This window comes from Prinia subflava, chromosome 25 (genome assembly GCF_021018805.1).
Source record: "Prinia subflava isolate CZ2003 ecotype Zambia chromosome 25, Cam_Psub_1.2, whole genome shotgun sequence".
Taxonomy (NCBI): domain Eukaryota; kingdom Metazoa; phylum Chordata; class Aves; order Passeriformes; family Cisticolidae; genus Prinia; species Prinia subflava.
In genome coordinates, this window is record NC_086271.1 from 907,333 (window position 1) to 925,359 (window position 18,027).

Sequence of the window (18,027 nt, forward strand, 5' to 3'; positions counted from 1 at the left end):
GGGTTGCATTTTACATCAGCTTCTGTAGTGAACTATTCTGCTTTCATCAAGGTTACTAAGGTAATTTGTTTCACATTTGCTATGCATAACTCTATTAAAATAAGATTTTTCTTCAAATCCAGACTATGACACAGCAAAGTACTTTTACTGTTTTCAGAACAATTTCAAAACCAGTGTATCCCATTTGATAAAAAGACCTGACAGGCCTCTGTTAAATGTTATATTCTATTATGGTATGGATTGAGGGATGGATGGGGTATGAAATCAGAGGTTCCAGGTGTCTGCAAGCTCCAGCTGCAAGAGAGAGGGGATGTGCTACCAATGATAGGGAGAGAAGTTATTGCATCAAGGACTAGGGGCAGAGGGAGAGGGTTCCCAAGAGGAGGGCCTCCGAACACCTTTATGCTGTGAGTGCACATAAAGGCACAATAAAAGCCCAGATCTGACAAAAACCAGCAGCAATAGGATTCACAAGTTCAACACAGTTTACTACAGCTGTTGGGTGTGTTGTATAAAACATGTTTTAGTGCAACATAGTACAAAGTTTTTGTTGGTTTTTTTTCCCCACTTTTTTCTTTTTTTAAAAATCCCAAACGTTTTTCCACATCATGCATGGACAGGGTCTCTCTCTTCCTTCTTGGGTTCATTACAGAAAGTTACTGCAGAGAGAGTGGTTTGAAAAGCTTTGTCTTAAAACTCATTACAGGAAGAGTCTGCCTTATAAAAACTGAGAGCAGTTTGAGACTGGGCAACACACTGCCAGAGCAATGGAGAAATGTCACCAGCAAGGTACATTCAGGGACCACCATCGGAGCCACTTCCCAGGAAAGCCAGGGCTCTGTGCAGGAACCACAGGGCTGGAAAGAGACCCTGTCCACGCAGTGGGGCAGGGCCATGGGACAGGCCTCCAGGAGAGCCCTGCACTGGGTTGGCGAGCAGGAGTGTGGCTCAGGTGCAGAGCAGAGCTCTCCCAGAAAGGAACAGCTCCCGCTGACTTCATTCTCTTCTTCCTTAAAGCTGAAGCGAGGCGTGGTTCCTGCCCGGGAGCAGTACGTACAGGAGATCGTAGTTAGGAAACAATACCCACTGGCTGCAGCTGTTTGCACCTCGATTTTTCACTTCCATTCACTTCTCATCCCACTCCTCTCTCTGCAGACGTCTTAGCCAGAAAGGGAAGACAAGTGTGCGGGTGTGCGATACATACAGATACAGGAGTGTCATTTTATGCATGTGCTTGGGCCAGTAAGCAGTTACATCTCGAGGAGGCAGACTTCACAGAGGGGCAAGTGAAACTGAGGCGTCCCAGCAGAAGAAGACACCAGTGCTGTTCTGGTGGAGTTGCAGAGGTGGCCAACTTCAAACGCCTTGGCACGGGACGATCTGCAGCCACATGGGTCCTCTGCCAGACAGGAGCAAGGCTTCACAGTGCAGATCTCCTGACTGAAGCTTCACCACCTCTGAAACATCAAGGCATCAGGGTCTAACTGACTTAGTGCTACAGAGCATCTGCTGAGGTCCCCTCTGCTCCCCAAGAGCAGTCCGACCCTCTGGAGAGGACAGCGGCTGTGGGTATGGCACCTCTCACACGTGAGGCAGGGCAGGTCTGCCGGCTGCACCCGGCCGCCCCCGGTTGGCTTCAGCCATGCTGCAAAAAAAGAAATGGCCGGATTTGCCAGGAAGACATCAAGGAAGACAACAAAAGGCCATTTTTGGCAAACGTTTTCTTCCGCCAGACGTGACACTTACAGGGAGGAGGCGGTTTCCTCCACAGGACAGGGCAGGGGTTCTTGGCATTAGGTGGTGCAGCAGGTCAGGAGCCCCACGTGGCGAGAGCCCTGGTTTGGTTCACGAGAGCCATATCTTTCACAGAAAGAACAGCATTTCCTGCCACAGCGACTCCTACAAGAGCAGGTGACTTTACCAGGAGGGAGAGCTCATGGAGAACCGTGTTCTCTTCCTAAAGTCTCAGGAACGAACGGCAGATGCACCTACACGCAGGGGGAAAACTTCTCTTTGCCAAGGGGACAGGGAAGTCCCCAGGGTGCTGATGTGCTGTAGGCCTCTTGCTTTGTCCAGGCTCACACTGGGGACTAGTGCAGCCACAGGAAAACTCGTGACACATGGTGGCTAACTGCACGTCCTCACTACGTGGTATGTTTGCTACTGGGCTCCTTGGCTGAACCATCCAGGGACTGTGGACCTGACCCGTGGAGCTTCTCCTTTCCCTCCTTCCTAGAGTCATTACTTTGGTCATGTTGAAGCCTTCACAGACTGGATTAAGCCTCCCATTCCTAAATGACTGGGGCACAGAGGAGGTCTGCCTCATCAGAGATGGCAGCATGGTACCAGGGAGGAGCATGACTCTGGTGAGACAATACGAGCACCCTCTTTACATAGTCAGGGCTTTCAGGTTTCCTTCCTTTCCCCGCTTCAGTTCCTAGAGACAACCTAAACTGCTTTTGTCCTGACCACAAGCACGCTCAACATTCAGTCTCTCCAAGTCCTGGGAACACTCCCAAAAGGTGAATTGCTCGCTCCTGAGAAAACAAGTAAGATGGAGGCAAGAAGATGCTGAGGCTACAGCCAGTCTTTGAAATGGACCTCTTGCTAGACAGCCCAGTTAACCCCTCTGGGGACAGACCTGGCTTTGTCTGTTTTGGAAGAGGGAGAAGCTAGTTCAGTGCACCTTGGGAAGAGACCTTCTTCACCGTGGCACTGAATCCGAGAAGGAAAAACAGTCTGTTTTGGAAAACATATATATATACTTCCAAAGAGATCATCCCAGGACCAAATACCCCTGGGAACTCCACACTGTGTGGAAGGCAGGGAAAGTCTACAGTTCTTTGAGTGACCAAAAAAGAAATGATAAAAAAGTAACAGCCCAAAAGACAGCAACTGATGTGAATCAAATTAGTCCGAGAGGAACATCCGCTATGTACAGCAAGTGCCTCTGTCCATTGGGGTGAAGGGGTACGATCCCACAGCTGCTGGAAGAAGCCTTGCACCTTCCTGCTCCTGCTGGCTGGGCAGAGCTCAGCCACGGTGTGGGAGCACAGACACTGAAACAAATGAAACAAGAACAACAAACCCCGCTGTGCTCCTCAGGGCTCCCGGTGTATCTCCGCTCCTCTCCCTCTGTGCGTCCCCACAGGTGTCTCTGCCTCTTTAGTCTATGGTTCCCGGGTGGATGCTGAGCACTGGTGGCTCTAGACAAGTGGGAGAGTAGTTGAGGTGAGGCTCTTTGATCCACAGCAAGGGAACCCCATTCTTGCCCTCTGAGTTCTTGCTGGAGTTTCGGCTCTTGAACCGCACCAGGAGGATGGTGATGATCAAGATGCCAAAGATGGGGAAGGGGTAGAAGAACACAAAGTAGAAGAGGGCGTCGTTGGAGCAGATGACAGACTGCAGCGTGGAGCCTGGAAAGAGACACAGAGTGGTCACATTTCACGGTTTCTCTGTAATCAGGGCATGCAGACTTCCTCAGAAACACAGAAAGCCAGAGGCTCATTATTCTATGTCAAAGCAGGAGGTGGGGCTCTGGGAAAAAGAAGTGTTAGAACAGAAAAAAGTTGTAACAGGACGTGTTTCAGCTTTATCCCCTCAAGAGTTTAATGAGGGATGGAGTCCTCCCTAGTGGAGATTTTATAGTACCTTATAAAGCACGGAGCCTTGCAAAGCTTGTATTCTCTCAGTGGCGCTACACAAAGGCAGCAGCACCTCAGGATCACTATCTCCCTTAAGGGCCCACATAAAGGGCCCTCATGACCTCAGTTACCTCTGGGGCCTCTAAACCATGCAAGAGCTTCAAGAGTTGATGTGAAGACACCTGTGTAACACAGCCTATGCTCTTGTGCAGAGCTAATCCAACTCCTCCTAAAGGGGAAGGTTAAATCCCAGTGGGTGGCAAGGTCTGTCCCCACTGACTCGAGACACACCAGGTGGTAAATGCTGTGGGTGCAGCCCCAGCACAGAGCTAAGTGCAGTGTGGGTACTCAAGGCAGAGCAAGAGCTGGCAAGAACCACTGAGCTGACTGGAAAAGTAACAGCACCACAGACTTGCCCCAGCCCCGCTCACTCCTGGGTCTTTTCATCTTGGTTGAACCAAAGGTGCAGGGGATGCCAGGGCCACAGCCCCAGACAGCTGTCACCTCTGCTCACCTGCATCCTGCACGTGCACAGCGACCATCCCCGACTCCTCCTCGGCCAGCCGGTACCAGAGGCCACTGGGATCCACCAGCCACTCCTCCACTCGGCATGAGTAGTTGCCGGTGTCAGCGCCGCCGGCCTGCAGCACCGTCAGCCGGAAAAGCACAGCCGAGAGCCTCTGGAAGCGCAGGCGGCCCTCCCAGCGGCCGGCCTCGGGGCTGAAGATGGCATCAGGGCCCACGCTCAGCACCGCCTCCCTCTCTTCCTCCTCCTCCTCCTCCCCCTCCTCCGTGTGGTCACCCGCCTCCTTGGCCCGCAGGCTGTACCACGTCACCGCGAAGTGGGACTCTGGGCTGGAGCGGGACAGGATGCTGCAGTCCAGCGGGAAGGACTCCTTCTCCTGCACCGTGAGGTTGGCGGTGGCGGTGTCCACCTGCAAGGTGGGATCTGAGATGACAAAGATCAAGAGGTGAGCGCTGAGCTAATCAAAACCGTCCTATCTCAACACAAACTGCCATGACTCTGGTGCCAGGCACGATCCAAGCAGAACCCAAAGCTCGATGCAGCCTGCCAAGACTCACAGGTTCCTCTGAGGCCAACCCTGCAGGCACAGCATCCTCACCTCACCACGCACCATCTGGCACGGGGTCAAACAGGCACTGGCTGCAAACACCATCCTACCCCTGCCCAGGGACGAGAGGAGAAAGCTGCTGCAGGTCATCCAGACATGTTACATGTCAGGATACCAATGTTTGGTGCATGTGCTGAGGAGCAATGTGCTATTCCTGCCCAGCTACTGCTGCACAGAACATTGCACTACCTGCTTTTTGTTTCTTTGAGAGTGCTCAAAGGACTTGAAAATCTTTATGACAGAAGAGAACACCACCTTTTCCAGCAGCTTGCAAAGTCATTTAGGTAAGAGGTTCCTCCATGGAGATGGTCTCAACACTGATGTAGCAAGGATGCTCCAAAAGTCTTCCTCTCATTTTTTTTCTTCTAGTGCTTGCTGCAAGCCGACAGAGATGTTTTTACCTAACTGAGACACAGTGGCCAGAACCCACGATGAGTTGATTAAAGGCTGACTTCAAGAGCAATTAATATTTGGTTTAGTCATCTTGCCAGGGAGCACATACTCCAGGGATCACAGTCAGTCTGGATCTAAGCTTTCACTTAAAGATTAAAAAGCCCTTTCTAAAGCAGGAGCTGAGCAGGAAGGGCAGGTCGATAGCTCACCCAAGAGAAGGGCACTTTCTCCTCCAGTGAGGAGAGCTGCACAAGCCCTCCCCTTGTGCAGACCCTGGGTGTTCCTGCAGGAGGGGGCTGCTGTCCCTCAGCTCTCGTCAGCCACAGGGCTGAGCCCAGTGGGCTTCTCATTACAGCACCTGCCCAACACTTTTTGAGTGGTCCCGTGAGGAAAACCATTCAGGCCAGGGCTCTTCAGGCCATAAGCAATATGAGGATTTACACTTCACATCTTCCTAAAGAAGACTCCTGAGCAGAAACAGGAATGAGTTAAGTCATAAAATTTTGGTGACTACTGAGGTTAAAAAGGAGGAAGGGAAGGAAATGGCTTGTCACAACTAACACAAAGCCTCCCTCACCTTTAGAAGGATTAAGCAGAAAGAGAACTGATGTCTGAAGGTGCTGAGAGGTTTTTCCCCCCATTGCTGATGATTATAGCCCTGACAGATGAGGCTGGAGATCCTCACTAATGAGACATGAATCACAAGCACGATTAGTCATTTTGTTAAGTACTGACTGCTATGAAACAAAAACAAACAACAACAAAGCACTTTTAGGAAAAAAAAAATCTTCAATTAGCGCACTCCCAACTCCCTCTCTTCTTCCCACTCCACATTCTTCTGTAATTCAAGAGGAGTCTCAGAGATTTTTCCTGCTGTTCATTATCCCCTCCATCAGGGCTAGCAATTATCACACTGGAATGGGAGCTGTACTGACAACCCCACATGGCACAGGGATTGCCTGGGGAGGTGTCTCTGCTCAAGCCACTTTGGCCAGCAAAACTTCCCAAGCAAAGACATGGCAGATGAGAGCTCTGCTGTCCCCTGAGAAAGCTCCTCCTCCACAGTACAAATCTCTGCTAGGAATGACCACTAAAATCTTTCCAGAACCTCACACTTCTGCCAGCTCTGCTGCACAGTTACGAGGCTGACATCTTGCTGGAATGGGCAGGCATGAAGAACTGCAGAACATGCAGAGAGTGGGTGCTTTAGAAGCTGGAAAGTATTCAGTGAAGGAGGACTGTGCTGTTATTTGTCCTACAGCCTTTAAGACAGACATTTAATCTTGAGTCATATCCCTCAAAAACTAGAGAACTTGTATTTTCCAAGGTAAACTGCCTTTGCATCTTATCTGTTGTTAAAACAGGCAAAACTTAGCAGAGTACTCTGGGAATCTGCTTTTGAGGGTTTAGCAGTACATCAGTGCTGGTCAGTCTTAAAAGCCACCTTTTAGGAGCACAGGAGCAGGCAACTCCACTGTGTCCTAAGTCAAGCAGTGCTGGCTGAACAGCAACTCCTTGTGGAGCTCAAGAGGAGAAAGAAATTGTATGATCTCTGGAAGCAAGGCCCTGCAGGAAGATTACAGAGCTGTAGCTCATATACACAGGGATAAGACACAAATGTCACAGGTCAGAGTTGAAATTGGTCAGTGTTGTGTCAGCACTCTTTAAATGCTGTTAGTAGCAAGAAGATGTCTGAAGAAAATACTGAAGTGATACCTGTTGAAGGTAGTTACCTATTTAATAGGGATGAAGAAAAAGCAGAGGCATTAAATGTTTTTTTTTGCCTCAGTCTTTAATAATACTGATAGATCTTGGGCTGCCCAGTCCCACGAGTCAAAGGAAGGGGAAGTCTAGTTAAATAATTTAATATCCTTGTGCCACCGGCTCTGTCAGTGGATGAAGGGAAGGCAGTGGATGCAGTTTTTCAGTTTCAGTAAGGTTTTTCATACTGTCCCTCACAGCATCCTTCCAGCTGTGGGATGGGAGGGTTCATGGAGCACTGGGTGAAGAACTGGCTGAAGGGCAGAGTTCAAAGGGACACAGTGAATGGGGCTCCTTCTGGCTGGTAACTGGTCACCAGTGGTATTCCTCAGGGTTCAGTTTAGGGCGAGTGCTGTTCAATATATTTATCAAAGACCTGGATACAAGAATTGAATGCACTATTAGCAGATTTGCTGACACTACCAAATTGGGAGGTGCTGCTGACTCTCTTGAGAGACAAGAGGCCTTACAAAGTGATCTAGATAGATTTGAGCTCCGGGCTTTAATAAATGGAATGGGATTAAAAAGTTGAAATGCCTGGCTTTTACACCTAGGTCCAAGTAACACCATGCACAAGTAGAGCTGGGAGAGAAGTAGCTAGAGAGCAACCCTGCAGAAAGGGATCTGGGGGTGCTGGATGACAGCAAGCTCAGTAAGACTCAGCAGTGTGCCTCCACTGCCCTCTTCTCAGGAAAGGACCTTGCCCCTGGGGCACACACCTGAGAAGCACAGGTAAGCTTCTTCCACCCTATTCTCAATCCAAATGAGAATAAAATCAGGAGGCTACCGTATTTACCCTGCCAAAAATGCTGAAAAAAAAATATAAACGCAGTGTCGAAATGCCAAGCCCATCTAGTTGTATTTGCACAACTTGTTCTGCACACTTTCCAGAAAAGCGAGAGTACAATCAAGAAGACATGGAAAAAGGAATCAGCATGGCCTGTCTGTGCCTGTACCCAGTGTGACTGACAGAGAGATGGTGATTGGTGTTTGCCCAAGAGGGCCCCAGACCGTGCTCACCTGGCTGCTTGACCGCGAGGGTGATGAGCCCGGAGAGGTCCTCTGCGCGCTTGTACCAGCGCTCGCCGGGGTCGAGCAGCCACTCCTCCACGCGGCAGCTGTAGGCGCCGCTGTCCCTCACGGTGGAGTTCTGGATGTGGAGCAGGAAGAGCCCCGGGGCCGGGCTCTCCAGGTGCAGCCGGCCGCGCGGCTCGCCCGGCGCCGCCGGGTCCCCGTAGTGCAGCGTGCTCTGCCGGCTCAGCCAGGCCACCACCTCCTTGTCGGCGCGGCCCGGCCGCCACACGGACCACTCCACCAGCAGCTGGGAGGAGGGGCTGGTGCGGTTGCTCACCAGGCACTCCAGGGTCACCCACTCGTTCTCCAGCACTGTGATGTTTCTGTGGGTCTGGTTGACCTGCAGGCGGTTATCTATGGGAAAAGCACGTTAGAAATGCAACGTGACCAAGGGCTGCGAGGGTCTTCTGTCTCCCCACAAGCCTTTCCTGCACGGCCACAATCCTGGGGTGTGATGAAAGAAATGAGGAAGTAGAGGAAAAAATGATGGAGAAAGGAAAGGACAAAAAAAAAAAAAAAAAGAGGAGGAGAAGAAAATAATGCTTATGTTCTTTAAGGTCTTCTGAAAACCTCAAGCTAGCCACCAACAATGACCCATCAGTCAGGGAATTGGAAACCCACAATCTCCCAGCAGGACCTGGGAGGCCCCATGTGCCCAGAGATCTAAGGAAGGGAGATCACACCTCATTCTTTTCTTGTTCTCCCCCTAGGATGAGGCATTAGCCTGACCACAACCCAACCAGTAAGCACCCTTTGTTGTGGAAAAAGGAAATAAACAGCAAGGTGGAGAACAGACAGATGGCAGGGAACCCCCAATGCAAAACAAGAAGTGGCATGAGGGCAAAGTCACATGCAGTGTTCTGCTGCCACGGGAATGTCCCTGGTTTTTGCTCCACAACTTCATTGATACATGGGAGGGTGACTGGAGTCAGCTCTTTTATGCGAAATGACGTGTCAAACTCTCCTAAATCCCTCACAATTCTTTCCAGGGCCAGTCTGGACTTCCCTGGTACCACTGCTGCAGCAAGCAACAAACACTTCCCAGAGAGAAGTGGGCGATGCAAAGGATGCAAAGGGGCAGTCACAGCTCCCCTGTCCCTGACCACTCCTCTGCCATGCTGGGACTTTGCAGACACAAATGAGGGGCTGGCTCTGGCAGCAAGCCATGGCCTGCTGTGCCTCCTGCGGGGTGTGACCAGGCAAAGCTGCACTGGGGACCATATCCAATAGCCCTCTTGCACCCTTGTCCACAGAGCTTGTGTCTGGCCAGCCAAATCCAGACAGAGAAAATGCACTAAGCACCCCACTCCAGCCCTGATATCCAACTGCATCCATCTTGCCTGAGGGATTTTATCTTCCAGACACAGGCAGCTGGAGCAAGGGCAAGGCAGGCTGCCTCATTAAGTACCAATGCTCTGGACAGTACTTGCCTCCCTGCCTCTCCCCTTTGCCCTGGCTTACAGGGGCTATATTTAGCTCCTCCACCAGCTCACCTTTATCAGTGTCATCCACTGCCAGGGAAACCACCCACAGAGCAGATTTCTCCTGTCCTGGCAGCCAGCTCCCCACTTTATTAAACGTTATTCCCATCTCATGTGCAAAGGGAAAAGAGACAAGGCTCCCTGCGCCTGCCAGGATACAGGCACAGAGTAAAATTAAACGGTGTGCAAGACACAAAAATGCTTTCCCAGACAGGCACACAGGGGTTCTTTCTCAGTAAGTTGCTAGCTGACACTCTTGCTACATGATGCTCCCAAGGATGATGAAACCTGGCTGGATGCAGTGGCCCTATAGACTAGGCAGGATGAACAACCTTCGTGTGGGGACACTGAAAGGCACAAAGCTCAGCCTAGAGGGACAGGAGCCACATCAAAGGAGGGAAAACCCTCCTTCCACGCAGTGACGTGCAGGCATGAGGATGCAAGCAAGGACAGAGTGCAGGTTGTGCACAGGAGCCAATGCCAAGAGGAGCCCACCTGGCTGCTTGACGGTGACCTCGGTGCGGCCGGACACCTCCTCCGCCAGCTTGTACCAGGCGTGGTTGGGGCTGAGCAGCCACTCCTCCACGTGGCAGTAGTAGCTGCCGCTGTCACGCACCTCGGCCCGCTGCACAGTCAGGCTGAAGAGCCCGCCCGAGGCCGAGCGCTCGAACTGCAGCCGGCCCCGCAGCCCCTCCTCCTCCGCGTAGGTGCCGTACTCGAAGGCAGAGCTGTGCGTGGTCTTCAGGATGAGCTTCCCGTCGGCGTCCGAGGGCTTGTGCACGTACCACAGCACAGCAAAGTGGGAGTCGGGGCTGGTCTGCGACTTCACCGAGCAGTTCAGGGGGATGGGCCGGTTCTCCACCAGAGTGATGCTCCGCTTTGACTTGCTCACCTGCAGCTTGGTCACTGTGAGGGGGGAATGGGGAAGGATGAAGAGAGGTGGGTCATTAACACAGGAAAAAAACTCACCGGATTTGGGGCGGACCAGAGAGTCCCCTCTTGCTTGGGTTCCATTTGCCTTTAAGACACTTAGATACTCTACCAAATCTCTCCTTTCAACCCCTATCTACTCCTGGATCCTCCGACTGTATCCCTCGGCAGGAGAGGCTGCTTTTTCACAGTCTGCCCTTTAAAAGACTCTTTAATTCATAGTGGTCTAAGGCACCAGACTTAGTAAGAAGGCTACACCCAAACTCAGTGGTTTTTCTCATGGTGAAATAATACCACTTGCACCTCAGGGCAATGAGCTGTTGACCAGTTCCAGAGAAAACCACTTCTGAGAAAGTGAATGAAGTGAGACCCCACTGCTGTCACATGCCAGCCATCTCAGTGAGATGTATCCCACAGACATGCAAGGGCTCGGGGAGGAAGTGCAGGCACAACTGGAAAAGGACAAAGAGCACCAGACTGAAAGGGATCAGCAGGGAGCAATGTCTGCTCCCACAGCCAGGAGATCTGGCTCCAAGTGCACCACAAACTGCATATCCTAGGACAAGCCACAGGCCCATCCCCTCTCTTGGCTTCCCAAGCACAAGTGCAGCTCCCATGCTGTAGTTAAGCATGTTATGTGGTTAAGCATCCCCACAGTGTTGAGGATGATACAGCAGAATCATCAGCTCTAATTCCTGTAAGGAGAGACACAGAGATTCCCAATTCCTCTCTGTGCAATCACAAGACAGAGCCTCGGCTGCAGCGTGTGCTCACAATGTGCTTGTCACCCGAGCTCAGAGCCAGGGCACTCCTGTCGGCAGGGGAGGACATGAGGCGCCCTCCTGTGACACTTGTGCTCGGTGTGCCCTGGAGCCCCTGCCAGGGGAGAGGGGCAGCTCCCACCCGGCCGGACACACCACCCCTCACAGCAGCTCTGCCACCACGGCCCTCCCCTCCTTCACCTCTCCTCACAGCCGCTCCCCCTGAAAGGGGGAATGCTGCCTTGCTGCTGACAAGCTGCAAATCTCTCAAATAAAACCTGAAGAGCGCACGGGTACGAGTGGCACGACAAAAGTGTGGCACCGCAGGCACGAACAACTGAAGGCTGCCAGGGGACCTGTGCCCATCCACGCCCTGGAAACACATCCCACGCATCCTGTGTTTGTGAGGAAGCAACGTTGTCTTCTCCCTCTCACCAAGGCACGGGCTCCTTGCTTTGCATCGTGCCTTGCTTCCAGCTTCCCTTGGGCACCAAGGCCTCGGATGCCTGTCAGCACAAGTGATGAGTGATGGTGCCCAGGGAGAGGATGGGCACAAACAACTTCAAATGGCAGGAACTCCCACCACAGCAATGCTTTCTGCGCTATCACATCTGAGATAGGCATCAGACATTCCCCTGGAGCCTGGATTGCCCGTGGCTTTAATCAGTATGCTAATAAAGACTCCATGGCTGTGGTATGGCATGCAGGCACTGGAGGAAGGACAGGAGGGAAACTGTCCTTGTTTTTCCTCCCTAGGGACTTCAATCTAATGGAAAGAGTCAGTGTCACTCTCTCGTATTTCTGCCATACCCCAGACACATTCCTTCCCCTTTGTTTCATTTCAGGACAACAGCCTTAGCCACCACACCCACCCTCATCCCACCTTTTTGGCTCACCATTGGTTAAGAACAGTTATTTCGAGCATTAATCAATCTTCCAAGTCCCTAGGAGATGAACCAATAAAGGAGAAGGTGGTTCTCAGCAGTTTCCTTTCTCCCCCAGCCCCCTTTCCAAACAGTTTATTTTTAATTGGTACTGGATTATTTTCTGCAACCGTTACTACGGAAACCTTTGTTGCTATAGCAACTGTGTATGTTAAATCAGTGGCCCTATATCTATTAAAATGCAGTATATACACACGCTGCGTGTGGTGGGCTGCTCAATATCAACACACACACACAGACAAAGCCAGGGTACACACACACACCAGAGCTGCTGAGAGGCAAGCACCCCTCTCAGTGCTCTTCCCACATTGCAGCACCTCCAGATGAAAATGAGGATGGCTGACACAGATTAATTTTAATCTTAGTGTTTGGGGCAACAGACCTGCACCTCGTACACGTCAGATGTATTCCACTGAAGCAGTGAGGGCTTGTTCCCAGACCATAATCACAGTAATTGTCATGATGTACAAACAGCATCGACCCCCTGAGGTCACCCAAGAACTCTTAGATGGCCTCTCAGCAGCTTTCCCTGCCCCCATGCAACCTTTGGGAAGAAATCTTTTTGAGAGTAATGGGGAAGCAATCTTATTAACTCTGGCAAACATGAGATCTTAAATTTCACACACACCCCCCGCCATCCTTCCAAGCCATCCTTGGCAGCCACTGCAGTCAGGAATTTGCCCACATTTGCGCTGAGTCCCTGAGATATTGATGAGGTAGTGCTTCTACAGCTGCTACCAGCTGGAGCAGCAAGCCCTGGCAGGGAATCACAGGTCTTCCCTTTGCCAGGCTGCACTCTTGCAGAGGTTCATAACACTGTGCACGAAGTTTACTCAGGATTAGAGGTATCAGCGATTTGTAATGACATCCCTGCCAATGCACTTTTCATCAAACATGAATTATTTTCCCAAGGGAGGCACACCACAGAAGATGCGAGTGCAGGTTCTGTTTCCCTCCCACAAAATTAGAGAGGACATTCTCAGTCTTTTCCAATTCTGTGAACACCAAATGCTTCTACGCCCTGGTGCTGGTTCCTGCATAGTATACAAGCACCCATCTCTTCTCCATTACCTTTTGCAGATCCTATAGTAATGACTGAAGGCTTTTATGGACCACGGGCTGATAACTGCTGAGCTGGAAATGCTGTGGCACACGGGTTACCTTGGGGCAGCTTCACCCTCAGGCCCGTTTGCTCGTCCATGCAGGGGAGAGATCCTGGTTAAGACATGGGAAGCTTTGTGGGGTAACTCACACTTCTGCTCTCCCACAGGGCTGAACATCAGCCACTGTTCACAGATACGCAAACAAATCCACAAAGCTCATTCTGCATTTGGGAAAAAATATTTAAAAAGGAGAAAACAGGTAATATTGAAGTTGGTGGTCCTGGGTAATGGGAATGGTACAATACAACGGCAGGGAGTCCATCAATCTCTTCCCATTCTAGTGGTAAGCCTATTCCAGTGCAAACTGAGTCTCTCCATGCCACGTGCAGCTTGCCAGACCCTGTTTAAAGATGCTGCCATGACATGGAAATGGTTGTGGCTCCTGGTGCACGAGTGAGGTTGCAAGAAGTCTGACACCGCAGGCACCGAGCCAGCGAAACCTCATCCTACTGACAAGGGGGAAACTCCCTTTCCTGGCCTGAGGATCTGCCTGGGCAGAGAGCCAGGAAAGGGCTTGGTCCTCCAATGCTGAGTTGATCCGGTGTGCCCCAGGGGCTGGGGTTTTGCTGAGGCAGGGCAGGGCTGCTCCAGCCCCGTGCCAGCAGCAGAGATGGCAGAACAGACACTGTTGGTTACCCGGTATTTTCTGCTGCGCTGTCAAGAGGCTGATGTTCTCTTAACAGCCTCCCGAACATCTGCTCTGTGAGAGGAACAGGTGCCTGTGTCTAGGTGAAGTTATCGTGCATATCATCTGCAAACCATAATCCTGTTGCCACAATGTCTCCTGGCTCCCTGGAGAGCGCCAGTAAAGAGGATATTGTACCTTAATGTACTGTAATTGGCCCTACGTAGGCTATTAAGGCTTTCAATTTACACTGGCAACAAGTCATGGTTAGAACCCTCTTCGTGTTTTTCATCATTATCTCAAGATGCCTGTGGCAGCTTCTGGTCCTCAAAGCTTGCACCTCTGGCTGGGAGCTAAGGTCAGACACACCTTACAACCACAGCAGGCTAGGACACAGCCTGGTGTGTAACAGGGGTTTTCTCCACACCATCAGGCAGGCAATCAGTCTCCTCAAGCTGAGCATGTGGTAAGCACAATTATACAAATATTTGGGGGAAGGGAGAGCAGTCATCAGAAGAGGAGGACAGAGACAGTGATGTGATTCATGGTTTTTCTGCTGACATGCTGCCTCTTAGCTCCCTCCCCTCTGTTTCCTAATCATCAAGCTGGGGTTACAACACTTACTTCTAGAAAAGCACTTTGCAACCTGTACCTAAAAATGCTGTGATAAGAAGATGTTCTGTCTCAAACACCTTCCATCATTTTGCCTTGCAGCAGCAAGAAAACACAACAGCAGGAGTTCACTTCCCACCTGGGAGCCACAATTACCAAGTCCTGGGCATGGCAATGTTTAATTGCAGCTGAAGATACTGTTTCCTGAAACAGCCCCACACAAACCCCCAGAATGCTGCCCCTACAGCAAAGGAAGAGGGGGGCATCCTCTGGGGAAGGAGCCAGCTCTGCATGAACCAGCAGCTGTGGCACACAAGGGTGGGCAGGAGGACGGCCACCACCATCCCAGAGTCCCCAGCAAACCCTGTCACCACAGCAGGGTGGCAGTGTCCCACTTTGGAGGCTGCTGCTCACTGGGGAGAGCTCCTCCAGAGAACACTTTTGCTTCCAAAGAACTGATGAAACATTGCAAAAAGTTTGCTGGGGTAATGTCCTACTTTTAAAAGCCTCCACCGAGATTTCACTGTGCTGAGGTGTGTGTGCAGGGGGAGCAGAAACGAGGCCAGCCCAACCTGAGCCCAGCCCTGGTTTCACACAGTGGGTTTAGCAGGTCAGTCAGGAGATTCTTTTCTAGCAGCACAGCCGCACAATGACTTCCTACAAGGAACCCCTCTCTCCCCAGCACACTCACTGTACAACCCTGAAGGGCACTGGCCAGGGGCTTTGGCACAAACTCAGCCATTCCCTCAGCCTGTGGTCACAACCCAGAGGTTCATAATTTTCCTCACTAGGGCCTGAAGAGCACTCGGTGCCTGAATTCCTCCCTGAGGATGTTTGCCGGGATTCAAGAGACCAGTGTGCAGGTTACTGCCACAAGCTTAGACACGTACTAACACTCAGAGCTCTGCCAGCTCTTCTCCCTTCCACCAAGCAAGGCTGAGGAGCCTCCCCCACCTCCCCAGACACTGCAAGGACTCCTGCTTCAATGACTGAACAGAGTCAAGCGAGTACACGCCAGCCTGATTCAGCATGGCCAGGGCTGGGTGACTCACGCTTGTTAGGTTAGTTGAAAGCAAACCAACGTTCAAAAGGGAAAGATGTGCAAGCCCTTTTGGAGAGGAGGCACCAGAAGAAAGGCGTTTGCAGAAGGGAAGAAAACGAGATGCTCCTAGGAGGACTGTGCTCATTAAGCTTAACCACAGCACAGAAATCACAGCAAAGTAAAGACAAAGGCTTCCAGCACCGGGGCAACCTCCCCAGAGAAGGCAGGAACACGGCAGCACAGCTCCCGACTACTAAAGCTATTCTCTTTTAACTGAACACAATTCCTCCTGCAACTGGATTAGTGAGGTTGCAAATTGCATTAGCCAACATGGGAGGCTGCTGGTGCAACAGGAGCAGCAGAAAGGGAAATAGCATTAGACTTTGCCTGCCATTATTACTGCCATTATTAACTTGTCACTTTACTGTAGTGTTCCTATAACAATGAATTATTGCCTGCAAACAGGCTGACATGATTGAATTACTGGGAGAGCAGCTCTGTGGGAAGGAAAGACAGCATTAACCCTTTCCTGAGGAAGGCTCAGCTTCAGCCCCCTCCCATGTGGTCAGACAAAAGAGCTGAGGCTGTGACTGAACACCACCAAGTGACCTGCACTCCAACACATTCTGCAAGTTGCTGCAAAGTCCACAGCCCAGCAGGCAGCCCAGACACTCCCCAGTCTCTTGCAGCTGCAGCAGCAAGACCAGCTGGGTATTTAAGTAGCTGTGCACGTCCATGCTGACCATCACCTGTCCAACAGCCCTGCCCAGCACTCAGCCCCAAGCCACAGGACTGAAGGACACTCTGCTACTGCAGCCTGAGGAGTGGAGCTTGATGCTCTCAAAGTGGTGCCACAGGGTGCTGTGGCAAAGCAGAACAGGCACCTCTCCTCAAACCCTACGGTGGATCTGCTTGCTCACCCTCACCAGCTCCAGCCCCAACAAGTCTGATCATCCCAAAAGTACCTACAAGTGGCCCATGCCCTGCCCCTCCCCAAAAGCAGCGCAGTCAGACTGCACCAAACGCTGGGGTCAAGTCCATCTCTGCATGTGAAGACTGCAGGCAGTGACAAGGACATCTGCTTGGCTAGGGAACAGCCTGGGACTACCAGCCATGCCTGTGGAGCCTGTGGAGCAGCTAACAAACTAGCAGGTAACCAAGTGGGGCCTCGGGCAGGAATGCATGTGTGACCCAGAAAGGTTCTCTAAAGCCCAGGAGCCATACATCTGCCAGCACATACAGAAAAGGCAAGGATGGAAAAAGCTCACAGCCTCCCAGGTCCTGCCAAGGCTAAGGCAGAGACCACCAGCTGGGATGTACCATTGGTCTGGAAAAAACAGGACTTTTCCCAAGAAACACAAACCATGTCACTGTAAAGAACAGCAAGACACAAATATACCCCCAAGCAAAATGCCTCACAAACCTAAAACCAGAAACTTTCCTGCAAAACCCTGAAATGCACATAAAAGTTCTGCACGAGAGAGAGGAAGGGAGGGAGGAATAAAAGATTCCCAGCATGACTTGTGCCTGCTGTCAGAAAACAATATACGGCTCACTGATCACTTGTAAATTAAAATATGGAGATAGGATCACTGGAAGATAAATTCAGTACACCAAGCTACAGCCACTGAAGATAAAGAAAGAAAAAAATAACATACCAAGATATTTAATCAACTCCTCATCAGAAAGAGTTCAAACAAAGGAGTGCTCCCTCAATTAGGAAAAAAAAAAGTAATTAAATGCACCCAAAGAGCAAGTTGTAAGACACACAGCAGCACCACACACCAGCTCCATACCGTGCTGGAGGCTGGATTTTCTGAGATTTTTTTCCCCCACAAAAACACTTGACAGTTTTGTGCAGTTGCACGCTCAGAACACCAAGTCCGCCACACGCTGCAGCGCACGGCTGACTTTCGCACACGCTGTGTTTTGGGCATTTTCGGCAGCTCCTGCTGAAAAACTGAGTGCTGGGCAGAGATGAGCTGCTTAGGATGGTGTGAAATGTCACTTTCTTGCCACCCAGAGAGCAGGCTCTCCAGACAGACCTCAGGCAGGATCGGGAGATCTTTTGGATAATGCCTGCATCAGCCCCGCCAGTGTCAGGTGCTGCTCTCCATGCAAAGAGAAGCCCCCTGAGAAGGACCCAGCTCACTCCACTCACCTTTAGCTGTTCCTTTCCACTGGGCTAGCTCTCTGCAGGTGTACTACACTGAGCTGGTGCACAGCAGGACCTGTGCCAGCACAAGGAATGGGACAGGACCATGCAGCCAGCAGCACACAGCGGGGATGAGGATCACTTCCTTTTGTGCAGCAAAGTGCCAGCTGCACCTGCAGGAGTTCACTTCCCACCTGGGAGCCACTATTACCAAGTCCTGGGAATGGCAATGTTTAATTGCAGCTGAAGAAACCTTTTCCCCAAAACTGAATGCTCATGGATGATGCTCCTTCCTTAACTAGTGAGTAC

The 18,027-nt window shown here is 51.2% G+C and overlaps 1 protein-coding gene across 2 annotated transcripts in view; it reads right to left on the reverse strand.

Annotated features, from left to right (window-relative positions):
• Positions 1-467: 467 nt before the first annotated feature.
• IGSF3 (immunoglobulin superfamily member 3) overlaps positions 468-18,027 on the reverse strand; it is a 93,706-nt gene continuing 76,146 nt past the window's right edge. For both annotated transcript variants that reach the window (XM_063419405.1, XM_063419404.1), the window contains 4 exons: positions 9,982-10,392; positions 7,952-8,359; positions 4,159-4,593; positions 468-3,416 (listed from right to left, as the gene is read on the reverse strand). In XM_063419405.1, coding sequence (XP_063275475.1) covers positions 3,166-3,416; positions 4,159-4,593; positions 7,952-8,359; positions 9,982-10,392 — 1,505 coding nt within the window. In that variant the 3' untranslated portion in view covers positions 468-3,165. The remainder of the gene's footprint in view (positions 3,417-4,158; positions 4,594-7,951; positions 8,360-9,981; positions 10,393-18,027) is intronic.